General features: G+C 60.0%; 5 protein-coding genes and 1 pseudogene across 6 annotated transcripts, besides 1 other annotated feature; all 6 read right to left on the bottom strand.

Annotated features, from left to right (window-relative positions):
• Positions 1–2,286: 2,286 nt before the first annotated feature.
• On the bottom strand, positions 2,287–4,932 carry LDBPK_330830 (CYC2-like cyclin, putative; the record flags this gene model as incomplete). Its single annotated transcript, XM_003863859.1, has 1 exon — positions 2,287–4,932. The coding sequence occupies one exon, from the start codon at positions 4,930–4,932 to the stop codon at positions 2,287–2,289; it is 2,646 nt and encodes an 881-aa protein (XP_003863907.1).
• Positions 4,933–12,095: 7,163 nt separating this feature from the next.
• LDBPK_330820 (hypothetical protein, conserved) lies at positions 12,096–13,358 on the bottom strand (the record flags this gene model as incomplete). Its single annotated transcript, XM_003863858.1, has 1 exon — positions 12,096–13,358. The coding sequence occupies one exon, from the start codon at positions 13,356–13,358 to the stop codon at positions 12,096–12,098; it is 1,263 nt and encodes a 420-aa protein (XP_003863906.1).
• A 1,429-nt stretch (positions 13,359–14,787) lies between these two features.
• Positions 14,788–15,909, bottom strand: LDBPK_330810 (hypothetical protein, conserved; the record flags this gene model as incomplete). The annotated part of the gene is made up of 1 exon (XM_003863857.1): positions 14,788–15,909. One exon carries the CDS (start codon positions 15,907–15,909, stop codon positions 14,788–14,790), a length of 1,122 nt encoding a protein of 373 aa, XP_003863905.1.
• A 1,271-nt stretch (positions 15,910–17,180) lies between these two features.
• On the bottom strand, positions 17,181–19,496 carry LDBPK_330800 (hypothetical protein, conserved; the record flags this gene model as incomplete). Its single annotated transcript, XM_003863856.1, has 1 exon — positions 17,181–19,496. One exon carries the CDS (start codon positions 19,494–19,496, stop codon positions 17,181–17,183), a length of 2,316 nt encoding a protein of 771 aa, XP_003863904.1.
• A 1,181-nt stretch (positions 19,497–20,677) lies between these two features.
• On the bottom strand, positions 20,678–21,802 carry LDBPK_330790 (hypothetical protein, conserved; the record flags this gene model as incomplete). Its single annotated transcript, XM_003863855.1, has 1 exon — positions 20,678–21,802. The coding sequence occupies one exon, from the start codon at positions 21,800–21,802 to the stop codon at positions 20,678–20,680; it is 1,125 nt and encodes a 374-aa protein (XP_003863903.1).
• An 819-nt stretch (positions 21,803–22,621) lies between these two features.
• On the bottom strand, positions 22,622–24,217 carry LDBPK_330780 (annotated as a pseudogene; the record flags this gene model as incomplete). The annotated part of the gene is made up of 1 exon: positions 22,622–24,217.
• Positions 22,622–24,217: a sequence feature (contains an internal stop codon; hypothetical protein, conserved).
• Positions 24,218–25,230: the final 1,013 nt, after the last annotated feature.

Raw genomic sequence — 25,230 nt, 5'->3', positions numbered from 1 at the left:
ACAGCGTGCCGAGAAACACTCGCTTCTTTATGAGGAGAGGCTAGCTTGAGCGCAGGAAAGGGGGTATCCTGCGTCCGCGTCTTTTGGTGAATACGTAGTAGCGTCCGTGAGGCGAGCTGAAAGCGCGCGCGGCCGAAGCGTCCCTGTAATCCACTCGCAGAAGGTGCTCGGTCGCCTGGTAACTCTGTTGCTACTGTTAAGTGAACGTGGATCACACGCCATGTGCGTGAGGCAGAAAAGTGTGCGAGACGTGGGCAGTCGCGTGCGTGGAGCCGAAGAGGTTATAGAGGGGCGAAAGGAAAAGCAAAGGCGAGAGTTGGCAAGGCGCAGTGGATTCGCATACGCAGAGAGAACTTTGCGAGAGGAGACAAGCGGTATGAGATGGAAGAGAAGTGCGCACCGCGTGCACGCTCGGTGCCTGTGTGCGTGTGTGTGTGTGTTTGTGTGCCTCGGTGCTGGAGTCCCTGTCCGAATACCTTGATGCAACATTACACACGTCTCCCGTTTCCTGAGCAATAGGAAAGCGGGCGTGAGCGAGTGAGAGAAGGAGAGGTCGATGTTGTTGTCGCTCATTTATTCGAGCCGTTAATACCTTTTCTATAGAGAAAGGGATGGAAAAGAGGAAGAACGGGAGTGGCACGCGCTCTTCTTTGAGCGATCCGCACTTGCGCGAGTGTCTGTGTGCTGCTGGAACCTTGTGACCACCACCACCACCCACCCTTTCAGCCCCTCTTTTTGTGTTTGGTTCTCATATCTCATCTCGAATGGGGGCTAGATGGCGGTGCAGTGCAGGGAGTGTGTCAGCGGGAGCCCACACATGCACATACGACAAGAGTCGTGTGTGCAGCGTGACGCCATACCCGGTGTTACCTCTCTCTCGTATCCAAAGCACGGGCATCTATACGGCTCCACCACCGTCCCAGGAACCACGGAATTGTGCAAGCCCTGAAGCAGCGGGCATGGGGCAGTAGCGGAGAAGACACGAAGAGAGTCGACATGATGGGAGAGCGAGAGCGATAGAAGGGTGCGTCGCCGGCGCCACACGTCCCACGACAGGACGCCAAGCAGACAAGCTAGAAAACACAAAGCACAGGCACGGCAAGGTCAAGGCAAGAGAGGCATCCGAGCACGCGTCAGCAACCAAAAGCAGCAAAGGCGTTATATCTCTTTCGTCAATGCGGAGGGCAAGAGCGAGTGCAGCGCCGCAAGGCACATACCGCCAACGCCTGCCTTGAAGCCATCAGCCACGATGATCGGCACCGAGGCGGTGAGCAAGAAAAGTAAAAATCGAGCACAACAAAGAGAGAGGGGCAAGTCCGCCCAGTGAAACTACAGCCGTACGGTTGACCTACGCATGCGCTCACACCGCGCCACGTTAACAGGGACCGAGTACGAGACGCGCGCCGACTACTTTATACGTGGGGTCGCAGCAGCAGCAGAAGAGAAACCACACACACACACACACACTCAAGTCAGCAACGAAAATCAAGACGAGGGGCTATGGTACATCGCCACACTTTGCCCTCTTCCTGCCACCGGCTACACGCACACAAGCACACACAGACACATATGCGCCACCTTCTTTTACGTGCATCAACCGCACGACACGTTGCAGCCGCCTGCATGCTCAACTCGGTGCCTGTCTTCGCGCGCCTCACAGTTTCTCTTTTTCTACTGTTGTTGTTCACTTGCCGGGCCTCTTCTGCCTTTCGCCGTCCTTCAGCCACGTCGATTCCTTCGCTCGCTTCGCTTTCGGTGAACGCGTGTGCGTGTGTTCACAGCCGTCACGCAATGAGCCACGCGACACCACACCCTGAAGATGGCCACGAGAAGAGAGAAGATGGAAGAGGGCAAAGGACGCAGCCCATGAAGCTACCTCGGACAAGGTCGATCACCTACCCACGCCATTTGGCCGAGCGCCAAAAACACACATACACACAAAAAAAGAGGGTACCCTTCCACCGGCATATATGTCTATCTCACACTGCTCGACGCACACATCAACACAAAGAGAGAGAGTCGACCATACGCCCCTTGTGACGCGTGTGCCTCAATCGAGTGCCTTTGTAGGCGCCTGTGACCACATGCAGGGATACTCTCGAACCTCTCACCTCCTCCCACCCTTCTCTCCAGCAGCTGTCTCTCCCTGCTTCGACATCTATAAGGGAGGCAGCCAATGATGAAAAGGGAGAAAGCTCTTCTTCAGTGAGCTGCAGAAGGCATCAAAAAGCGATGGCAGAGGAGCCACTCCTGCAGCGCCGCTCCATCTGACAGCTCATCTTCATCCTACAAGGACGGCGGCGAGTGTGTCATCGGTGGGCGGCATCGCTGAAAGTAAGCAGCTTCGTCCTCCTCCTCATCCTCGTACCACGCGGTCTCCTCGTCCTCTTCACCGTAGTACTCGTCGTACTCCCCCTCCGCGCCCTCGTCGTCGTCGTAGTAGTGGAAGTAACCGTCCTCGTCGTAGTAGCCGTACTCGCACTCCTCGTACCCCTCGTCATCCTCGTCGTGGGAGTTGTCGCCGTCCGCGTACGCCCCGTTCGCGGCTGCCGCCGCTGTTGGCTGATCAGCAGCGGCATTAGCGACCGTACTCGTATACGGCTGCGTCCCCGCCGACGAGCAAGGGTCTACATGCTGCGGGCTGCTTCGGGGCATCGGGCTCCGCCTGGTTACAGCGCCGGGCGTCGCAGGACCGCAGCGGTGGCAATCCGGTGCAGCAGGCCTAGGCTGGGGATTAGAGTCGGTAAACCGACGAGATGCGACTGCGGCGGCGGGCGGAGCGTTGCATGTCTGCGGCTTTCGCTCGTCCATCAAATTCTCAGGAAAAGGCGGATAGGTGCCGCCGTTGTTTGTGCGACGCGGCGGCATGGCGGATGACTGCGGTTGCAGACTCGTACACCCGCCCCTTCCAGAAAGACTTTTGGTAGAAGGCCGTAGTGCCTGCGACGTAGGTTGCTCTCTGTTCTGTTGCGGCGGCGGCAGCCGACTCAACTCCTCGGGATGCGCTGATGGTGCTAGCACGTCCAGCTGACCACGCACCAGAGACGCTGTGACGCCGAGAACATCACGCACATGCTGCACCATACCGAGTGGGCCCCAGCGTCGCTTTTGCTGGTGGCTCGCCGCGGCGGGTGCCGAGGTTTGGCCAGCTGCGCTTGCGCTGCCCGCCCTCGTCACCTGATCTTGGCACGACCGCCTAGACACCTTGCCGCCGCCGTCCTCGGCGCCGTGCATGCCGAGTTCAGCGCAGCCTACCGTTCCACTGGCGTAGCGGTGCGGCCCGTGAGCATGTGTGGCTTGCGACTTGAAAAACCGCACCGACGGGTGTCGCCCCACCGACGGGGGCCGCAGCGGACTCGGCGAGCTACCGCCTAGGCGGCCGAGCTGACGCACCGAAATTGGGCTCGGCGGCTCGGCAGTACCGTGCACGACGCTGAACAGGCGCCTCTTCGCCGTCGGCGGGTGAAGCGGCAGCGCACCGTGGATCGGCAACGGTGGAACAAAGGTCCGACGGTCATTCAAGGAAGAGGGCGCGCCGCCAGGCACACTCGCCGCGCTAACAGCACTGAAGGTGCCATCCAACAAACTGACCGGAAGCAGCACCGAGCTAGCGGAGCTGCGAGGCGGAAGGCTGGGGAGATCGACGAGGGGGGCAGTGAGGGATGGAGCGTCGGTCGCCGCCGCTGCCCCAGTAGGGCATCGCGAGTTCGCAGTGCTGCTGACGGCGCACGGGGCCGTCATCGCACAGCTGCTGGCCACATGCATCTGCGGGACGCTGCGCAGGACGACTACGGAGGACAGGGAGGTCCCGACGGCTTCTTCTTCGCCCTCCGGAACCTCGCTGGATAAGCCCGGCGTGCGACTCGCCTCGCACATCGCGCATGTCTTGCAGCGCTCCCCGTACTCTGTAAGTGTGGTGCTGCTTGTGAAAGACGGCTTCGGGGTGCTGGCGAGTTGCACGGCAGGCGTGCTCGCGCTTGTGTCTAGCACGTAAGTATTGAGTGGCGTCATCAAGTCGCGGCGCAGCGCGAGCGTCTCCATCCATATTAGCCACTGCTCCACTTCCGACTCCTTCAGAAGCAGGTCGAAATCGAGGAGGTACAAAAAGTCAAGCTCCATCCGCGTCATCTCGCTCAGTGGAATGCCGGAGGATTGGGCAAAGCAGGCGTTCAGCCGCGACGAGCTGTGCTCGTCGTACACCTTGGCGGCAACGAGAATCGCGGTGGTGGTGAGGCGGTACCAGTTTGCGCGTGTGACGCTCAGAAACTCGGAGGCGCACTGCGCCGTGACTCGCGCAAGGTACGCCAGACCAGCGATGAACACCATTGGTGCCATCTTGCCATGGTGTCGGCCCAGGGCAGCGAGTAACTTCGACACTGCCCCCTCATTCGCTACGCTTTTCTCCTGTTCCGCCTGGCGCGCCTGCCCAGCAGCGCTGAAGAAGGCCATGTTTGAATGCAGAGACGGCGGTGGCAGTGGGGTGGAGGTGCGGTTCTGAACGGCTGCGATGTCGCTGCTGAGTTCGCGGATGTGCAGCCCATGTGTGCTGTGCAGCGGATCAGTGAAGCGCGGTGAGTATACAGGGGTACCGCAGCTGAGTGCCACGCTGGAGGGTGCGCCGCCGAATGGGGACATGGCGCTGCTGCGTGGGGAGTCAAAGGAGTGCGTGCTCGTGGCCAGGTCACGGTTCATGTCACCGCCGATGAGCTGCTGCTGACTGTCCCGCCACGCCGCTGGTGCGTTGGCGACGCGACGCTCACACTCGTCCATCAGCTCCTCCAGCGCCACCTCGTAGAAGGCGGCAAAACGCTCCATCGAGAAGGCGTCGGCGGCGGCTGACGACTGCGCCGCTCCTCGCTGGGTATGTGTTGGAATTCCCAGCGAGCTGCCCACGCGCGAGCCAGGCAGGCTGTAGAGCTGGCGCAATCCCATCGGATCATCCCCCGAAGTACCGCCGACGAGCGAGGACAGATCGCTGCGAGAGCAGTTTAACCGAAGCGGAGGGCCCCCAGTCGTGGCTTGGAGGGCGATGGCATGCATGGCCTTTGACGCGAAGGAGTTGTGATCGCCTGCGGCCTTGAGCACGTGTTGCACTGTCCTTTCCGTCCCTTGGATCGGTATGCGCAGGGCGGGTGAGCAAATACGGGGAACGGCGAGAGCAGAGGAGACGGCGTGTGAGTCATCCGCGTCTGCCTTCACCAATGCAACAGCAGCAGCAGTCTGCTGCACACATGAGACGTTCAACGCCACGGGTAACTTGGCCTTCACGGCCAGCGACACCCCAAGCGCGAAGGTGTCATCACAGCGCGAGGGCAGTAATACAGGCCCCCCGCACTCATTGCGCAAGACGTTGCAATCCTCCGTGTCATCTGCATCCTTCTCTTCCTCTGTTGTTCTATCTGCGGAAGGAGCGACGCAGCGCTCCTCGCTGTCGATGTCGTCATCGGGCGTGGACGCGGAATTGACGATGTGGCATTGCTGACCTCGGCAAAGATGCTGCGGCGTCACCGGGTACGAGTAAGTTGGGCTTTCTTTCTCAGCACATGGCTTCCACTGCTCCGAGCTCGTCGTCAGCGTCCACGGAGCCGTCGACTGCCGCACCGGCTCAGCGGTGGGAGCCGCTATGGGAAACTCCATGGCTGCCGTTCGGAAGGGAGAGCTCAGAGAAAGGGAGCAAGAGGACTGCGTGTGCGCCTCTGTGTGTGCGCGTGTGTGCACCCCTCAATCGAGGCCAGTTGTGGGGCGGAAGTTGGCAGCGCGTGGGTATACGAAGTCCGGTGCCAGAAGAGAAGTGTGGTTGCCAACGCGCGCGCGCAGAGAAAACGTGCTAGAGGTACGAAAGGAGAAACGGAGGCCAGCGCACCTCACCCAGCACGATGTCAGCTTGCGAACAACGTGCTCACGCAACCGCAAAGACGCTCGCCGAGATACCAGCACGCACTCGCGCTCTCACTCAGAGAGGCGAAACGTCAACAATGTATATAAAGAGCGAAACAAAGGTCAGCACACGTCGCGTGTTCTTTTTTTAAACTCAGAAATGCAACAGCCGCACGTGAAAGAGAGCACGGCAGCCCACAGAAATGAGAGCGAGGTGTGCCGCGAAGGTCCGACCAACAACAACGACAACAGCAAGAAAAGGGGGGAGGGGCGGAGATGGAAGTAGTACTAGTACTCGGAGCCGAAGCACCCGCGGCGTGCGAGCAATCCACGAAAGCGAAATGGTGGAGTAACTGAAAAAGAACCGGGTAGACGGAAAGGAAAGAAAAAAGGGAGATGGGCAGCTATAGAGACAGAGCCTCAGAAATGAAGTGCGTAAAATGGGAGCAGTGCAGGTGAAGTGGCCACGACGACAGCGGAGCACACGCCGCTATCACATACATACATATGTACACAAAATAGATGCAATATCAACCAGTAAAGGAAAGAGACCGGGAATGTGTAGCGACGAAGAAACACCAAAGCCACTCCTCTCTACATCTATGCACCCCTTCTCTCTGCGTTTGTGTGTGTGTGTGCGTGCGTGTGTTGCTCTACAGATGCAGAGGACCGACGAAAAGAGGGCGGGTTCGTGAGAGGCGGCAACGCCTCCACTTCGCCAGAGTGCGCGGGTGGGTGGGGTGTGGACAAAAGGAGGCGGGGAAAGGAGTAGGACGCGGGGGGGGGCAATCCACAAGGGTATGGCGAGAAAAAGGGTCACGAGTAAGGGTGGACTGAACGCAGAGGGGGATCAGGGGGCGCAGGCGACGAAGATTGAAAATCAAAAAGACCGAAACAGAAAAACGGACAGGGGGGCGGCAGCAAAGGGAAGTGTGAAAAAGAAGAGGAGAGCACCAGGTAAAGAGACGAAGCCCCACACACTCGACCTTCAAGAGACACCTGGTATAGCAGCAGGCGCGCTCACGCACATACACAGACAGAGACGAAGAGGAAAGCTACGACGGAGGAGGAGAAAGTCAAAGGAGGGAGAAACAGAGGAGAAGGACGTCAGCCAGACGGCCGGTGCTGAGAGGGGCTTCAATTGAAAACGAGAAGAAGCAACACCGATGATAGCCTTCGGTTGAATGTCTGTTGCTGTGCAATCGCCGGTGTAAGGTCGCCTGTGGTCGCCGTCACTCTGAGTTCTGTTTTTCTTCTTTGCTCTTCCTCGCCGTATTTTCGTTCCTGATGTGCGCAACGCGGCAACGCGAGCGTTGTCAGGAAGTGCTGTACACGGTGGGTGGCCGAAGTGGAGAGAGAGAGAGAGAGACAGAGCGAGAACAAGAACTGGACACCCTGGTGGCCAGTGGTGTCGGTCGCAGTCCGCTCTGCCGTCCACAAGGCGCACACGAACGGCCGCCTTACCCGTGAACAACGCGGTAGCAATCGTGTGGAGAGTAGTGCCGGATTTCTCGATAACCGCCAGAGCACAAACTATGTTGTTTGTTTATCTTCGCTCCGCACTTCGTTGCTTTTTTCTTTCTGGTTCCGTGCTGCGTGTGCGTGCTTGTGCGTGTGTGCCTGTTGTCTCCTCTCCTCTCCACACCAAACGCACCGAGCGACACAGGCCGGCACCGCGCGCAGAAAAGTGAAGCAACGAAGAGGAAAGAGGGAGATGGTGGCGGCTAGAAGAAGCCAAACAAGGGAACAACGGCTTATAGGGAGAGAGAAGAGGGGAGCAACAGCGGACGAAGAAGACGAAATCGGAAAGAAAAAGCGCTATTTAGTTGAGGAGGGTGGAGATGAAGAGGTGTGCTGCGGGCTCTGTACTGTTCCGCACAGCTTTCATTCCCCTTCTCTCTTGGTCTCTCGTTCACTCCACTCTCTTTTTTTTTCTGTTGTTCCGTTTCTTTATTGAGTATGTGTGTGTGTGCGTGTGTGTCCTGTGTTGTGTTGTCACTGCTGCTGTGGCGCTTTTCTTTTTTTTTCGCTCCCCCCCCGCCTCTCTCCTCCCTGAGCAGCAGCTTCAGTTGTTCGCTTGTGCTTTGCGGTGGAGAGATGAAGGGCGGCCGAGGGTGCGGGGGACTGTATGAGAAACGCTAACGAATGCGCACGTGAGGTCGATGCCATGAGAGAAAAGGGAGGAGAAGGGGTGACGCATGAGGGCGTGTGTGGTACCAGAGTGAAACAGATGTGGAGACATACACGCACGTGCGTGAAGCAGCAGCCTTAGCCACTGAAGACGAATACAGCGGGAAAGCGGAAAAAGAGGCGGAGAGACAAAGGAAAAAAAAAACGTTTCCGCTGGTGTTCGACGGCTTCTGTCGTGAAATTGTGTTGCTCTTTGTTGATGACCGCCATGAGACATGAGAGCTGCGGCACCGTGCGCGTTAGGGTAGCTTCCCTCTTCGCACTTCCCCCATTGCTGAGAGCTAGGGAAAATCGAAATATGGCAGTTGGCAAAGAAGTTGATGTACATTTTCGGCTTTTCACGGCGTAGAAATGGAGAAGCGCACCCTCCGACACCAGGCAACCTGCAGGAGCGCACACGCAAGGCCTCGATAGAGAATGCAATCTGCGTGGGAGGCATCTGCCACGCACTACGAGGTCAGAACTCAAAATAAAGCGGAGCCACAACCTGCATCATCGGGACTGCTTTTCAAGACGGAGGCAGGTGCATTTCTTTTTGCACCTCTTCGCGTCTTGCAGCTTTCATCGCCATCATCACCTCGTCCTATCGGCGGGAGATGAGGGCCTACAAGGCGTGGAGTCGCCGCCCTTACCCCACCCCCGAACGCGCAATCATGCACAAGCGCACGCATCCAGAGGCAGCTGCAACTTCGTAAAGTGCTTAAAGATGCGAAGGCACCGCGCCCGAAAAGACACCCGAACGCTGCAGCAGACGCATTCTACGCAAAGAGAAGACCTGCAACGAGCGCCTGAGGCAATCGTTGCGAAATATACACGCGTGCGATAGCCAGTCTAATCATTGAGCAGGTGTGCGCACTCTCTTCCACTGGCTAGGTTCGCTTCGAATCACGTAAAGGCGTGACAAGTGCTGTGAGTTTCACCCCCGGCGGTGTGAAGCTCGTCGATGATAGTGCCTCGCGTCCGCTTGCGCTCATCCCTTCACTTTTAGCAAAGCAGCGCATAGCTGATCACGTAGTCGATGAGAAAGTACACTGCCACTTGCAACGCATCTCCTCCCACCACAGCAGCTTCTTTGAAATGCCGCTGCGCCAGCAAGGCTGTTAGGGCTATGCAGTCGATAAGGAGGTTGCCGGCAACGTGTCAAGGTCGAAATCCATCGGGCCGTAGAAGCCAAGCTATGCATCCATCACCTTTACCTGATGCGCGTCAGCGAAGAAGCTGACGCTGTGCAGGTCGCCGGGCAGGTGCGCTTCGGGGCAGTTCATAAAGCGCTGCTTCCGCTGCGCTGACCGCAGCGCCAGCAGCGCGCCCCCCCCATGCCGCTGTGGCCGCAACAACCCCTCCTGAGCAGCTTCATAGTTGTGCACGGGTGCTCGATGGAAGAGTCAGCAAAGAAAAGGTCTTCAGTCATGCTGCACATGCCACGTAGGTGAACACCTTAACCACGTTCTTGCCCTCGCGGTGTTGCGCGAGGTCGGCAGTGCTGAAAAAGACACGGCCAAAGCAGCGGCCGAGCCTCGGGGTGCCATACCCAAGGTTCTGGCCGCGCATGAGCTCGTACCCCTCAATCCCGCAGTTCGATAGGCCCTCGACGACTTTCAACGGCCATCGTGGAATTAGGGAAGAGAACGTGCTCCCACACCTCTGTGCCGTAGCGTTAGTGCGAGCCCAGCGCCTCGGCCTCGAGAGGGTCGCGGTTCAGTGTCAACGACCAGCATTTGCCTCCAAAGAGCCCGCATGGGCAGGGACTGCATCGCCACCGAAGGGCACATGCCCTGCTCGTTCAGCAGACGGGAGACAAGGTTCACATAGCCGCCGTTGGCCTCTTCCGCAGACTGGATCTCGCTATGCTGCAGGCGCCTTTGGCGGTGCAGCGGCAGCAGCGCATCAGACGTCCTCTCTATTTGCTCGATCACGGTGACGGTGTCGAGAAATCTCGTCAGGCACCTCGCTGCCATCGCTGGCTCCAGCCTCCAGCCGCCAGCTGCACCCCCTTGGCGGCGGGGCTCAGGTGCGTGACGGAGTTCGCCTCCTGCCTCACAGAGCTCGAGGCGCTCGAAACGGCGTCGGAGGCCCTTGAATTCGCCAGGTAAGGCATGGTGGTCTATTTTTTAAACGCGCAATGCCGAAATCGCCGCTGAAGGAGACAGAAGGGGGGGGGCGGCAGGTCGGCCAGCCAGGGCGAAACACATCAGTGCCCTCTTATCGGCTCTTCTTGTGAACTTTGCTGTGGTGTCATGTCTACGGCAAAAAAAACAAGGAGACATAAAAGAAGGGGCAAGTTCGTGGAGATGAACTCAGCTAGCGTTTCAACACAGCTTCGAGAGACGGGGCCAAGGGAGCTGAAGACAGAGAGATTGGCGCGAGCGTGAGACGTTGGGAGAGGGGCACGCAGGATGAAAACACCATTAGCGGTGCCCTCTCACCGCCCAGCAGACTTTTTTCTTCAACGTGTCCATTCTATGTCCCGTACAGCACGAGCTCAACTGTGCTCTACGCAGGGTCTGTCACAGGCCCCACCAGCGGGGTGCGAAGCAACGCTAGGCACACGCATTACAGCAATGCGCCGGCCCAGTCATCTCAGCACCGTCTCTGCCTCAAACTCTGGCCAGCCTTCACCGTGCAGGTCGCCTCACAGCCGCTCCCCCGCTATGCCGGCTGCCACCCCTGGTGCATCCCACCCCCCTCTCCTCGGGGCGGCTCAGATCTCCCCACACCAGTGGGCCGTGCGAGGGCCGGGGGTGGGATGCGTTCGAGTCACGCGGACACTCTGCCCATCATGTGGAGAGTGCACACGCGCGTTCGCGGCTGCAGATCACCCGGACGCCACGCCGCCCAGGGCCTGGCGGTCCGCTGTCAGCAGCGATGCACCGCCCTGCCAGCGCCAGAGGTGGCTCTGGCATAGGCAGGGATAGAGATGAGGGAGGAGGGTTGCCTGGCTTCTGAAGAGAGTGGGGGGAAGGGGCACTGGACTCTGAGCCACCATGAGCCGAGAGGTGTGCCCATCCTCGTCATCAGGGGTGCCCGGCACCCGAGAAATGAAGAGAAAACGCAATCCTGGTTTGTGGAGGCCGCCTGATCAGCGACCTTATTTATCTCCATTATCTCTCTGCTTGCTGGGTGGCGAGACCGGCTGAAGAGGGCCGGGGACCTTGTGCAGAAGACACGAAAAGAGCCAAGCGGGCGCGGGAAGACATCCCCCCCCCTTTCCACATCAGGCATCTCCGCCTGCGGGCAAAATAGCATTCTTCGACGGCGCAGAGCACAAAGGAGGGGGAACAAGAGCACGACCTCCTTCAGATTGCAGTTCACATCTGCCCTCGCCCTCCCTCCCTCCTCCATTTTCTTCCGATCGGCATAGTGCGATTGCCGTAAGTGGGAAGAAGAATCAACAATCAACTCTAACGGCGGGCACATCGTCGTCGTCACGCGGGCACACCGAGACACACACATGTGCAAAAAAAAAAGAGAAACGAACTACAAGGTTAGCGGGGGCTCATGCAGGCCGACCGCTTTTAGGAATCGAAGTTTGCTTGCGCATGGGCAGCAGCACTACAGTAAGGGGAGTCAAGCACGCGCAACACTCAGACAGAAGACACGACGTGCCAAGAGCGTGAGAGAGAGAGAGAGAGCAGGGCCATGGGAGATGAGCGTATCCGTCGGTGAAAAAACAAGAGACCCCGCGTTCATCTCGTATGTTGGCTTCGCTTTACTCATTCCACCTACGGGAGCGACTCCAGCAGTGGATGCCACGAGTGCTCTTCATGCATGAGCACGGACGTGTGTCCCTTTCTCTACCCCCTCACCTGCGCACTACACAGGAAGACAGCACGAACTACTCGCCGTTGCTGAACTATATCAGAACCCGTCGAGGCCCTGTGGTCAGGCTGCCTGCGGCACTCCACCAACGATGTAGATGACGCTCAAAAACCACACAAATTCGAAAAAAAAAATTTCGTTCCCCTGTCTGCAGCTGCGCCTCACACTTCGTGCTGCCACTCTACGGAGAGGCCGTGTTGGCACGAGCGTTAGTTAACGGCCTTGGACGGTGCGCGGGTTGAGGGCCGCGGTGCCGACTCCAGCGAGTCTGAAGTGCGCGTGACGGACGGGGAGGCAGACTCCGCTGATACTCGGTTGATGCCGCCCACGTCGGCGGATGTGTCTGACTCGATCTTTCGCACACGATCCAGTAGGCTGTTGCTGGTGCTTTCCAGCGCGTCCATCCGCTGATGCAGCCGCTGCATAGAAGCGGACTGATCTTCCATGAAGCGCATGAGACGCTCCAGAAACGCGTGTTTGTCATTGTGAGACGCAGGGTGGGAACTGCTTTCCGGAAGCGAGCGCCGAGGTGCCGCCTGTTCGTGGAAAAGTGGCCAGCTAGCACTGTTGCTGTTGCTCAGCATCCCCGAAGACTCGCGCCTCCGCGCCGCATCGAGGGCGCTTTCGGCAAAATACTCGGCCATCTCCGGCGTGCTCACCCCCATCTCCTCCACCCTGATGGGAGCACCTTCAGGTGCGGTGTGCTGAGATCGACCTACGTCGGCACTTCGGCCTAACACTCCATCCGCTGCCAGACTCAACCAGTCAGCTCGTCTGCCTGACGGGGGGGTGCGCTGTATCGAGTGGCGCGGCGTCGACGGCATCGACCAGGAGGGCGTGGCAACTTGGGTCGGGCTCGGTTGCGCGAACTCCTCGACAGGCTCGCTGCGCAGGGCGAGCGCGGCTGGCGGGGTACGGCTGGTCGCGCCGCTTACGCGTCGATGTCGTTGAATCGATGACGGGGTGAGGCGGCTGTGTCGATAGGACTCCCGCGCGTCAGCGCTGGTCTCGCCTTCATCAGCGCCTCCAGAGTCGATCGCGCCTTGCAGTATGCTAAGAGAAGACGTAGATCTGGAGGTGATCGAGGTGTGTCGATGAACGCGGGCTGCCAAGCTCGACCGCATGGCAATGCTCGGGGACGACTCCGCTGAGTGCGAGTGCGGTGACAGGCTTCCGCCAGCGCGTCCTTGCACGACGGGGTAGTGAAGCTCCTCGCCGTCATGGGTGGAGACGCTGATGATACCCCCAGCCATTTGGACAGAGGAGCTCGCTCGCCGCCGGCCGTGGCTACCAGAGTGGGGGGAGTAGGCACGGCCGCGTGCCCCCGCAGTCGTTGAGCTCGGCGTCCTCGGCGCTGGAAACACCTCTGTCATCGATATTTGACCTGGTGTCTCGCAGTTGGAGCGGGGCATAGAACGCCCCGACTCGTACTGCGCCTCGGTAAGGAGTTCGTTCAGGGGATCTGTGAACATCAATCACACCTCGCACGGCACGCGAAACACCGATGTACACCTCCGGTTCCTCGCGCTTTCGGGTGAATCGCTTTGCCACTACTTCGCTGAGCGTCGGTCTGAGCCTTGTCTTCGGCGGCGTGATGAGGAGGCGTTGAAGAGTAGATGTGGAAGACACGTACTCGCAGGGCAGTTGGACAAGGAAAGCAGGACAGAGGGAAGGAGGCGTTGGCGATGAGTGGCGCGCAAGTGCCCACGCCAGCGAACACACACGCACGACGTGAAATGAGTCGACGGCAGCTGGTCAAGAGGGAGGCGTGCCACGCAACACGGACAAGGATCAACTTCTTTGTCTGCACCTCGATCGTCTTCTTTAGTACTCCTTCAGCTGCACGAGAGAGGAAGAGCGAGAGAATGTACGGTGAGGGGCACGTAGGCGGAAGGGAAGGGGAGGGGGTTGGAGGGCTTCAACAGAACAGGGCCATAAAAGGCTGAGGAGAGAGCGTGAGACTCTCGCTCTTCCACAGTGCAGACAGTGCTGTGGAAGCGTGGTGGGTGGGTGTCGAAAGGAGGACGTCACGACGCTGCACACAGTGAGCGGGGAAAGAAACGAAACTTAGTAGTGGTGTATATAGGCACGAAGATATAGACACATGCACACAGGGTAGAGAGAAGAGAGAAGCAACAGAAAGAGACCGCTTGAGGGGCCCGGCAGAAGAGAGATGAGTGAGCGTGCGCACACAAGGTTCGATGCTCTGATGCGAGTGATGGTGGGGAACGAATGGTGGGGTCAACCTCGCCAACACGCAGAACAAGGTGCCTTACGCTACAAGAGATGCACTGAAAGCAGCAGCACACGTAACGCCATGTGATGACGGTGAAGAGTAACGCCGCGGGCGAAGAGGAGTGAGTGTGGGAAGAGAAGATTAGAAAAAAAAAAAAGAGGATGCGCGCATGGAAGGAGACATCAAGGAGAGTGGTGGGAGCAAAGTGACGGAAGACGTGGCGTGTTTTCATACTGTATAGATGCACGTGTGTATTACGCGCTCCGCCACTGCCCAACACCTCCAAAGGCGAAGGGAGTCCTCCAGCGCCACGAAGAGGATGGGAGGGACCGAAGAAATAAGGGTAGCAGGGCACGCGAGCACCGGTATTGCTCCATCTTGAAGTGTGTTCGACGGCTACCACACAAATGCCCTTGGCCACATCGCTCTTACCGAGTGCCGCCATAGCCGGGCTGCGATCCCTCATTTCGTTGTGCAGTCTGAAGGTGCGCGCCAGTGCACCGCTCCCTCTCTTGAGTGCTCGCGGTGCACGTCTGCGCTCGCACGTGTGTAGGTTCTGGGCACGTAAGAGGCATTTTCACGTGCGTGAGGAAAATATACTGGCGACTAAACGTAAACCTCGCACTTGCGATACTCGGCCGCCGCCGCTTCCCCCACCGACTCGGTTACGACAAAGAGGCGAAGAGAGAGGCGCCTATGCGCTCATCACAGCGACGCGCGGCGGCGACGAGGGTAGCGGGATTCGCGCCGCAGCTACTCTTTGCTTGGCGCGTGTCGAACAGCAGTTGTGCGTGTGCCAGCACGGCGCTGTGCACGTCGGCGGCTTCCGTTTCAGCAGCAGCAGCAGGCTTCACGGTGTCCATCGCCTTCTCCACCTCAGTCTGCGGCACACCCAGCGATCCTGGCGTCGGCGACGGACCAAAGGCTGTGTGTTCGATGAGGCCTTGCAGTTCATTGAGCGTCGGCGCAGCAAGTGAAACGGCGTCGATGCCCTCCGCTGAAGGAGTTACTTGTGGTGTCACCTCTGGCAAACCGCCAGCGTCGCCGGCTGACCCCGCCATCGCAACTGCTGTCCCTGACGCGTTTTTCTCCTCCAGCAGTGGAGCTTTCATGATGCGCTCGTAGTAATCGCCGGTGGCCATCCGACTCGCAGCGGGCGACGCGTCACTCGTAACGGTGGCAGGCTGGTGTTTGCTCTCGAGCTGCCGCAAGTACGCCGCCAGCGGGCCTTCGTCGTCGCCGCTACCTTCATCGTTAGTACCATTGTCCTTCTTGGAGGGCTGCGCGCTCTGACCACCGCTGCTCCTTTCCGTTGGGCGAAGGTTGCGCTGCAGCAGTGCCTTGTAGGAAGCTGTCACGAAGACACCAACTTCCATGTCCTTCTCCGCCAATGCCTGACTGCCGCTGCTCTCCTCCTCAGCTCTGCGCTGCTGCTGCAGGCGCTTCAGCAACGTCTTTTCTTTCTCGTCTCGGCGTAGGTTCAGTGCTGCAGCGATGGAGTTGCCGAACTTGCCCGCGTCGGCGGAGGTGGGGGGCGAACTCTTTGTTTGTGCGGAGGACGGAGCAGCGCTGAAGCTCCTTTGGGCAACTGCGGGCGGGCCAAGTAGCTCGTTGCGCCACTGCGCCCCGCGGTTGAGCTGCCTAGCAGCATCCAGCTCTGCAATGCGGCGGCGCTGCTCCAGAACGGACGCTGAAGCGGCGTAGCCTGCGATGGAGCCACTACTGGCGAATGAAAGCTGAGCACTATACGCAGCCGTCGGCGGTGGAGGTGGACAATCCGGCAACATGCCCTCATCGCTCGAGGACGACAACGCTTCGGAGGAGGCATGACTGCTATCTACATCAAAGAGTGACATCACCAGCACACACACACACACACACACACGCACAGATACACATGCGCGCGCGCCGCCAGCAGCAACTCAGAAGATATGTACTAGGATAGAAACTTGCGTCACGCGGATCTGAAACACGGACCATATCAGCTTCATCTCGGTTGCTGGCAGCCGCACGGCGGGGAGCGGAGAGGAAGCCTTGCCCGGCGTACACGCACACACACAAGCGCAGAGTCTTTGCCATTCAGCACCGCTCGGCATCACGCACGCACCGCAGCCGCAGCGGCCGCTCAGCAGCACCGCCGCCCGCGAGGGCAGCCGGGGAGCAGAGGGGCGCGGCGGCAACGGCACCGTGAAAGCGTCAGTTGGTTAATTCTGCTCTTTTGGAGGATGGGAGGAGCGCTCCTCACGCATCATCAGCAAAGCTCGCACGACGCACGCGCGCACCGGCACGCCAGCCGCAGCGGCTAAAGTGGGGAGGGCAGGGAGGGGTTAAGGTGATGCGTCTTCGATAACTCGGCACAGCCGCCGCGCACAGGGGCTCGCGAATCTGGGGGTTGCGAGATAGGGTCGTACCTACGAGGTGCAAGGAGTCACGCCCAACCGACAACGCCGTGCTGCGGGCAGCGAAAGCAGGGATCTAGAGGGGCAGCGCTCGGCAGCAGGCGCCGCATACACAGAGATACACGTGCTCAAGCATACCTACAGAAGGAGACATAGAGGCAGTGGCAAGCACGGAGGCAGACGCGGGGGTGGGGGCGGTGTGGACAGGGAACAATAAGATTAGAATTGGAAGAGGGGATGAGAGGAGACGAGAGGAGTACCTGGGCGCGCACGCGGGCATACATAGTCGTTTGTGCGTAAACGCGGGTCGAAACGATGCGCGAAACGTTCAGGCGCGCCCATATCCTTACGGCAGGGAAGAGCGCAAGCCGTGCAAGATGCTGTTTTGCAAAAGCATGAGATCGTGTCTGCGTGTCGGGAAGGCGGAGCGAAGTGGTTCCGGTAAACTTGCACCTCCAGTTCACATGTACACGCTCACATTCTCAGGCACCGCGCAAGGAATTCACGATCACCTGTCTGTTTTCTCTGTCTTGCGAAGTCCCAGCGATGGCGAGCGAAGGTAGAAAAGAGCTATGTCGATAATGTAAAGGCGTGCGTTGCGTGTATGAAGGGAGATACACGGAAGGATCACGGGCCGGAGAACTCGCGGAAGGTGCATGCTAGACGCGGAAGAAGCGCGCCACTGCCAACCCTAGCAGCGTCCTCTTTGAAGGTTCAGCCAGATACTCTACCGTGCGCTCGCGAACAAGCGCATGTGACGCGTTCTCCGCTGCTGAAGCTTCCGGTGGAATGCCCGCAGCATCGCTGCACGGCGCTGCATCGGGATTAGGGGTTGAGAGGGATACAGCACGCGCGGCGCGCCTCAGCTCGGCGAGATCCGATGGTGAGAACTCGGCGTGCAGGCCACTCGCCACATCATCGCCTCGCCTCCGCCAGCGCCGGCTCAGCCGCTTCAACTGGGTCACCGCATGCCGCAGTGGATGCGTCCTCCAGGAAGGAATCACATCCTTCGCCACTACTGTTCTCTCCACGGCCCGGTAGCGGAAGGCATTGCCCACCTTCTGGCTCAGAAACACGCCCTGAGGAAAGAAGTACAGTACATCGAAAGGGGATGTGTTGATGCCGACCACGCGCACATTTCCGGGAAGCTGCTCCAGCACCCATCGCTCAAAGCGGTAGGGGGTCAGGCACGACTGGGCTGGGGAGTAGAGTACCTCGCAGGTGTAGAAGCGATCCTCCAGCGTCTCCCTCACCGCCTCGAGAAAGGCCGTTTGACGGGAAGTGCTCTGAGCAGTCGCTTCCGATGACCCTGGCTCGAGCCACTCGCCTAACCACCGAACCGATGCCAAGCTAGCCTCCGAGACGAACGTTGATAACGAGGGAACGGCTCTAGGGCAGCGCTGCGGTCGAAACTGCGGCACCTTCGCTTCCTCTTTGCCGTTGTGATTGCTGTCACTGGCAGCTGCCCCAGCAGCGCTGGCGGCGCTCTCTCTTGGCGCAGTTTCCACGGGAACCGTAACGCCTACCGCCACCCACGCCACCGCCCTCATGCCCTCTGCGTCATCAAGAGCGTTTTGTAGCAGTCGCACCTCCTCCTTCAGCTGCTTGACATACCCTGCACCAGCATGGCCTTCCACCAGTACAGAGCATGGGGCCGCCTGTACAATGCGTGAAGCCCAGTCTCGCAGCAGCGCGGCTGAGTAGCCGCCGCAGTACTTGGGGGGCATCAGCACGAGTACAGTGCGCCAGCACCAGTGTGGATAATAAGGTCGGTACCCAGCCACCTCAGCCTCAGCGAGCAAGGACACAGACACAAAGTGCTCCAGCACAAGCTCGTCGAGCAGCCACCGCACGTAGGCGACTACCAGCGGGTGGTTGCTGCCGAAGTCCACCACGCGGCCCTCGATAAACAGACTGGATAAAACCGCGGCGTGCGCCATGACGCAGTACCTCACGAGAAGCTCCGCCTCAGTCGGCAGCGCGCCGCCGGGACTGGCGGCGGCACTATGCATGGTGGGTGGGACCCAGATGAAGATGGGCGTCGGCGACGCCTTTCCGTCTTGGTTCAGCGGGCAACCCTCGCCGCGGTTGTCGTTGCCGTGGTAAGCTGCGTCCTCGAGCGGCTCCGTTTCTAGCGACACCGGCGGCACGTGGCGAGATGCATCAGAGGCGAACTCAAGTGAGCCCGGCCACGCCGAAGACGCGGGGGCAGACTCCACGGAGAGGGCATGGGGCGCTAGCGACGATGCAGTCGGCAGCCGACGGCGGCGGCGTCGGCTGCCACTCGGCGACCCTGTGCCCGTCAGTCGCGCTGCTATGTCGTCCTCAGCATTCGCCCGCGGCTGCAACCCCTGCACCTGGTGCAAGAGCGTCTTTCCGCTTCGGCGGGCTTGGTGGCGTCCATGCAACACGCGGCCCGCATCCAGCGTCATCGTGGCCTCTGTCGCTGCGTCCTCAATGGTCTCCGACGTCTCAGCGTCCCACGCGTGCGGCGCCGGGATCTGCTCCGCCGTCGAGTTCAGCTGGGCGCTCATCTTGGTCGACACGGTGGTGTGTGCATCGACCCAGTATTCCCTCAAGCGAGTTGGGAAGACGTCCGCCACGGCGTATCGCTCTGGGCGCCGCACCGCGGCAAACGGCAGCCGCACCCGCGCCAGTGTGTCCTGCACATCCTGCAAGCAGCGGATCCACAGAAGCGCCGAAAGGCAGAGATGGAGGCGTGCAGCGTAGGGCAGCGCATGGCACAGCTGCCAATGTGCCTCTGTAGCCTCCGGTGTGAAGCGCACCTTTGGGTCTGCACTCCCTAGCACCGATGCACTGCCACGGCCGTCGCTGGAGACCGGCGTGGACTTGCCTGACACTTCACGCGCTGCCGACGGCGACAGTCGAGCAGGCTTCTCAATTAAGTACGCGCTACGCCGGCCAAGATCCACGAGCGAGGTCCAGCGCTCCACTGGGTGCATACGCATCCACATGGCACGCCGCAGCTTCACGGTGCGTGAAGTGGGAATCGCATGTGCACGTTCTTGCTGCTGGGGATGCTGATCATGCTTGGATCGGCGCAGACACGCAAGCGCGGTCGCCGAAGTCCAGCGCTCGGATGTGTCTGTGACAAAGCCGAAGTGGTCGCACACACCACATCGTTGACGTGAAGCAACGTACCGGTACATCGCGCTCTGCAGCACACGCAAATCAGCGCTGGGGCCCCTCTCAATGAAAAAAGATGCAAATCCGCTTGCGTCGAAGCCCTGCTCACGTACGGCAGTGGGCACCAGGGAAGGGATACGAAGCAGAAAACTTCGCAACTCCAAGCGTCTGGGGACCGCGCACTGCTGCGATCGACACGAGCGCGGCAATCCTCTTCTCCCTCCACCTCACTCTTCGCCGACCACCGCTGTGTCAGCGTCGCTTGCTGGCGTCCGGCCAGTGGTATCGTCCCAGCGCAATGGTGCGCATAGCAAGACAGCAATGGCAGCAAAAGCCGAGCAAAGAATGGAGACCGAGGGCGCTCGCTCAACGGAGATGGGGCCGCCCCTACCAGGTTTTCCGTGCTTAGAGTTCCTCGAACGAAGAAGCAGAGGTGTGCAGCAACACAAGAGCAGAGTATGAGGACATGCGGAAAAAGTGAAGCGCAAGTGGTGAAGCGTTGCCAGTGGCATATGCATGAGCACGCCACCCCATATCCGCCTCATGCCTTCCAGTGTTTGCACAGGAGAGGAAGAGGCCAGCGTATGCGTGTGCGTGTGCGTGTGCGTGCGAGGGTGGACAGAGAGACAGGAGCAGAGACTGCCAGGACACCGTCGCGCCATTTTGTGGATCGTGACTCCACATATGTGCCGGAGGGCTTTTCGCTCAATTTTCAAGAAACCGGAAAACGGGGGAGAGGCGGGAGCTTCTGCTGTCATCGCTGCAAGCGCAGCACCTTGTTGCTGCCACAGACTGAGGCGAGCATGGAGTATTCGGCGTGCCGTCGGTAGTTTACGTTTCTACTTTGTTAGTTTGTGTGCATGTGTGTGTGTGTGTGTGTGCTGCGCGCTTTCTTTTTTGATGAACGGCGTAAACAAAGCATGCACACCCACACGAAATAGTGAGCGCGCGTGGGGGCGATGGACAGAGGGAAGCATCCACAAAAGAGTGTTGGCTTCTCTGCAATGTATCAGCCTTCGTGGCACTCGCGGAGCCGTGCGGCGTAGTCCTTGAAATCGACTGGTTTTCCCTCCATGATGTCCTGCAGTAGCAGAGTCTTGATGGCGCGCAGCTGATCCCGCTTCTCTGCCGCGGCGGTACACGACACCACGTATTGATCGTGCACATTCTTGGCCTGCGCTACGTAAGCCGTGTACCGAGAGTTGCGCTCCCGCTCCTCTTGCGCCCGCTTCGCCGCTGCCGCCTCGCTCGCCGCCTTCTTTGCCTCCGCAGCGCGCAGCGACGGCAACAGCCACGGCTTGCTGTAGTTGAGCCACGGCTTCTGCTTCTTTGCGAACTCGGCTGCATCATCTGCGGAGTGGCTGGCTAGCGCGATGGACTTCTCAGCGCCCACCTTCAGGTTCGCCCCCTCCGCAGAAACAGCGGCGGCAGAAGACAGTTGCGCTAGCGCGGTAGCGTCGGTGAAAGAGGGGATGGGGGTGAGGGCCGGCGCACACCGCAGCAGGTGCTCCGCCGGCAGGGGTGGGCAGTCGCGCACTGACGCGCACACGCCATCCTCGTCGTGCTCGCCTCGCCTTCGCTTTAGGTAGGGTTCGCCCGACTGCAGATGTCTGTGCACTGAGCGCAGTGTCGCTGCGTCGTGATTGTTAGCAGGCATAAACCGCAGTGAGAGACTGTACAGCCAATGCTGCACCTTGAGGTGCCCTACGATGCAGGACGCGCTGCTCTGCAGCAGCTCCGGGTGCAGTGCCGACAGCGGCGCGTCCGGGAGCGCTAGGGCGCGTGCGGCTTGGCAAAACACACGCAAGTTGCCCTGACGCTGGGAGAGCAACGGATTTGTCGACCAGTTCAGCAGCGAGAGATCGATGCAGTGGCTTGGGAAGCAGGCGGCCAGGACAAGGGCATAATCGGCACCCGTGTAAAGGTACGGCGCTACCCACCGCGCAGAGTCTGTGTGCCTGTTGTCTACGGATGAGGCCGAGTCGTTCTCGCCTCCCTGGCGCCGGTCTTCTGCGTGAAGCACGAGCGGAAGATGCGCAGTGTGCCGCAGCATGAACGCGGCAATCTCCTCCTTGGTGGGCGGCCGCGCGTACTGGCTCGGCGGCGCTTTGGAGGAGCCCGCAGGCGATGGCATGGCATCCCCGATCACGCGCGCCCCGGTTGCGCTCTTCGATGTACTGCAGCCGCTTGCAGAGGTCGCAGTGGTCGCCACAAAACGCGAAGGGCACAAAGAATGTTGTGTGGGCTCCGCACGATGCAGCCTGCCGAGCTTGTGAGGTCGACCTCCGATCTCTTTTTCCGCTGTTGCTCTGTTTCTCCTGCCGGCGCGAGGGAAGTTGCGGAGAGGCAGAGGCAGTGCCGTCGACACTACACAGACACGCACGCGTCCGCAGATTAACGAGCGGCGCCTCAGGGATCTCTATCTATGAGCTCGCGCTCTCTCGTCGTGACGGGGTGGCTGCACGGGGCGAGAAAGGAGTCTTGAGTGAAGCTGGTGCGCGCTGGTGGTTTAACCGATAATCGGGCGCGATGGAGCCAGCAAGTCAAACGACGGCGTGTAAGGGGAGAGACGGAGAGGGGAGGGGGGGGGGCGAAGAGAAGAGAAAGAGATAGGTGCGTCAACGAAAAAAAAAAAGATAGCGAGAAGCGCGTCCGAATCAGGAAAGAGAGATGAAGTCCGGCCACGGTATTGCAAAATGCGGCGCATCGCGCAAGCAATGCTTGTGTGCCCGTATGTGCCTCCTCGCAGGAGACTGCATACGGGCTGCGGTGCAACCTCGCGCCATGGTCTGGGCGTAAGTCGGTGGAGTTCTGTGAGGTCTTCCTCATTCGCACATGCACGTCACGAGCTTGCTTGGGTTCCCTTCCTCTCCCCGCCTCCCTTATTTGCCTCTCCGTCTTCACGTGTGGGTGGGCGAGAGAGCAGCGGTCCCACAAAAAAAAGCCGCCTTGTCTAGAACAGGTCATGCAGCAGATCGGCGTCGTCCTCAACTGCACGCGGCGCCTTTACGCCGACGGCACGCTCGTGCCCCTCTCTCTGTGGGCGCGTCTGCAGCCACGCTTCCATGGGCTGCGGTGCTGCCGCACCATTCGAGAAGGCGCCATGCACTACCACATCGCCAGAGCTGAGGCCGGCGAAGAGACAGCCGTCAGCACGGCTGATATCCGCACATGCGCAGAGGACATCCTCGTCTTGCTTGCCGGCCCGCCAGACCAGCGTCGGGTCAAGTCGGTCGCCATCCGCGTAGCAATACTGCACTACGTGGCCGCCCTTGGTGTGCCTGTAGCCGGCACGACTTGTGCACGTCATCATTGAAGACCCACCACCGCGCCCGATCGACAGAGCGGTCGTGTCGAGCACATGGGGCAGCCCGGTAGCCGCCTCTTGAACGACTGCTTTCGGCGCAGTGGCACCATCGCTGTGAGAGAGCCGGCGGAGGTCGATTATCTTGACAGCGCTGCCCAGACGTACGGCAAGCCCGTAACTGCCGGAAGCGTGCGAGGCGCCTGCATCCTTCTGGTGTAGCTCCATCATGCCGCCCACGTGCTTCTCCATGAAGGGGTCCTCCGTCGCCTTGCCTGGCCCTGCCGGTGCTGCTGCAGCGTACATATTCACCGTGGCGATGGCCCCGCCGGGACGGTATTTCACCCTGCTATCCCATATCTGCACTCGGCCATCCTGCCCTCCGCTGGCAAAAACGCGCCCCAGTCCATTGTGGAAGCGGTTGAGGCTGGCCACGCTCTCCACCACATGGGTATCGGTCAGCTGCCCCGATCCGTGCTTCACCGCGTACACACTCCTCTGCTTGAACGTGGCGCTGTTCCACAGCCGCACCGTGCCGTCTTGGCTGCCCGTGAAGAAGGCGGCTGCGTCGTGGGTGTGCGCGGCGACGCACGTGACGGGAGCGCGATGGCCCTTGCACTGAATCACATCCATCAAGCCACGCTCCCCGATTGCGCAGTACCCCAGCTGTTCCCCAGACGCTCGCACCAGCGCCGGGCTGTCCCCATCCTGGCAGGCGACAAAGTAACTGTCGTCGCTCGCGCATGCCAAGGCGATGATGGGCTGCAATCCCGAGATGCGGTTCACAAACGGCGTCAGCACCCGCGTTGGCTGCAAGCGATACGACTTGAGAGGAACGGTGAAGTCCCACATGCACAGCTGCCCATCCTCGCTGCCGGCGCACAGCGTCGTACCAGCCGTATTGAGTGTGAGGCAGCGGATGCGGCCCTTGATGTCGCTGTGCAAGCGGTAGCCACCGTCGACGTCGTTTCCAGCACTGCGCGGGGTCGGCGAGGAGGGGAGCGCTGAAGCTGTCGTCTTCGGAAGAGAGGTCAAGGCAGCCACCGCAGCGACGGTCGCTGCGGATGCGTTCTCCGCTGCCGACCTCAAGAACGGCGCCGTTGAGGGCACCACGGTGTCGCTGAGAGAGGGTGATGCAACGGTTGTGTGAACAACCACCTCTGCCGGGTCGTACTCGTCCCCGCTACTGCTGCTCATGAATAATCGACTTCCTTTTTTTCAAGGGGGACATCCATTTTCGTGCATGCGCGCACGTGCGTGTGCGTGTGTACGAGCAGATGCACGAGTACACAGTCTCGCGTGTGCGCAGCATCATTACCATCCGAAAGACAGAAGAAGCGAACGAGAGCCAGTTCGCGTCACGCAGGCACAGTCACGAAAACACGCACGAAAAGTGCAGAGAGACGAGGGAGGAGAGAAGGTAGCACAAGAAAAATGAAGAAGAGACGTGCCTGCAGTGGCATGCATTAGCCGCCATCACAGCACCTCTGCCTGCCCACCACAGCAGCCTTGTAGGCGTTTGCAAGGTCTATACCCGCGCCTGCGTGCCAGGGGGGGGGTCGCAAGCAAGCATCGAAGGAACCGCACCAGCCGTGCAGCTACCGCGTGCGAGTCTACAACTGCACACGTGGGAGACCAGACTAAAACAACGAATACATACGCCCCATGACTCGCGAGTGATGGGCCGGGTGAGAGCGAGGATCGCGTCTGGTTGCGCATGCGCCGACATGTGCACTCGTTTTGTTCTTTGCGAATAAAAAAAACTAAAAAATGGAAGCGAAGAAACCAAAAATAGAAAAGACGCACACGCCTGCGGGAGAACCGCGAAACACGTCGGCACGCGCCTCACCAGAGAGGCTGTAGGGGTAGCGAGGCTACAACACCAGCACGTGGTGCGAGAGCGCCTACGGTTGTCCTGTGCTTACCAGTTCCAGCGGTGCGGCGCATCGCCCGGCTTCACCGTGAAGACGGAGCGCAGGTAGCCGGCCTTCTCCTTGCCCTGAGCGTCCTTCTTGATGGCGGCGATGAGGGCGGCGTCGATCTTCTTCTGCAGCTGGGCGCGCGCGTCTGACACGGGGGTCTTCTTTCCCGCCTTGGAGGTCTTCTTGGCAGCCTTCTCCGCCCTAGCCTTCTGTTTGTCGCCCATGAAGTCGCCCTCGCTCTTGGTCAGCTTCTCTGCCTTGGGGCGCTGGAACACCTCGGGGGTGATGGGCGCCGTGTCAACGCTGGAGATGTCGACCTTGGTGCTGGTGGCGATC

The sequence above is a fragment of the Leishmania donovani genome, chromosome 33 (genome assembly GCF_000227135.1).
Source record: "Leishmania donovani BPK282A1 complete genome, chromosome 33".
NCBI classification, from domain to species: domain Eukaryota; phylum Euglenozoa; class Kinetoplastea; order Trypanosomatida; family Trypanosomatidae; genus Leishmania; species Leishmania donovani.
This window is presented reverse-complemented; position numbering and strand designations above follow the sequence as displayed.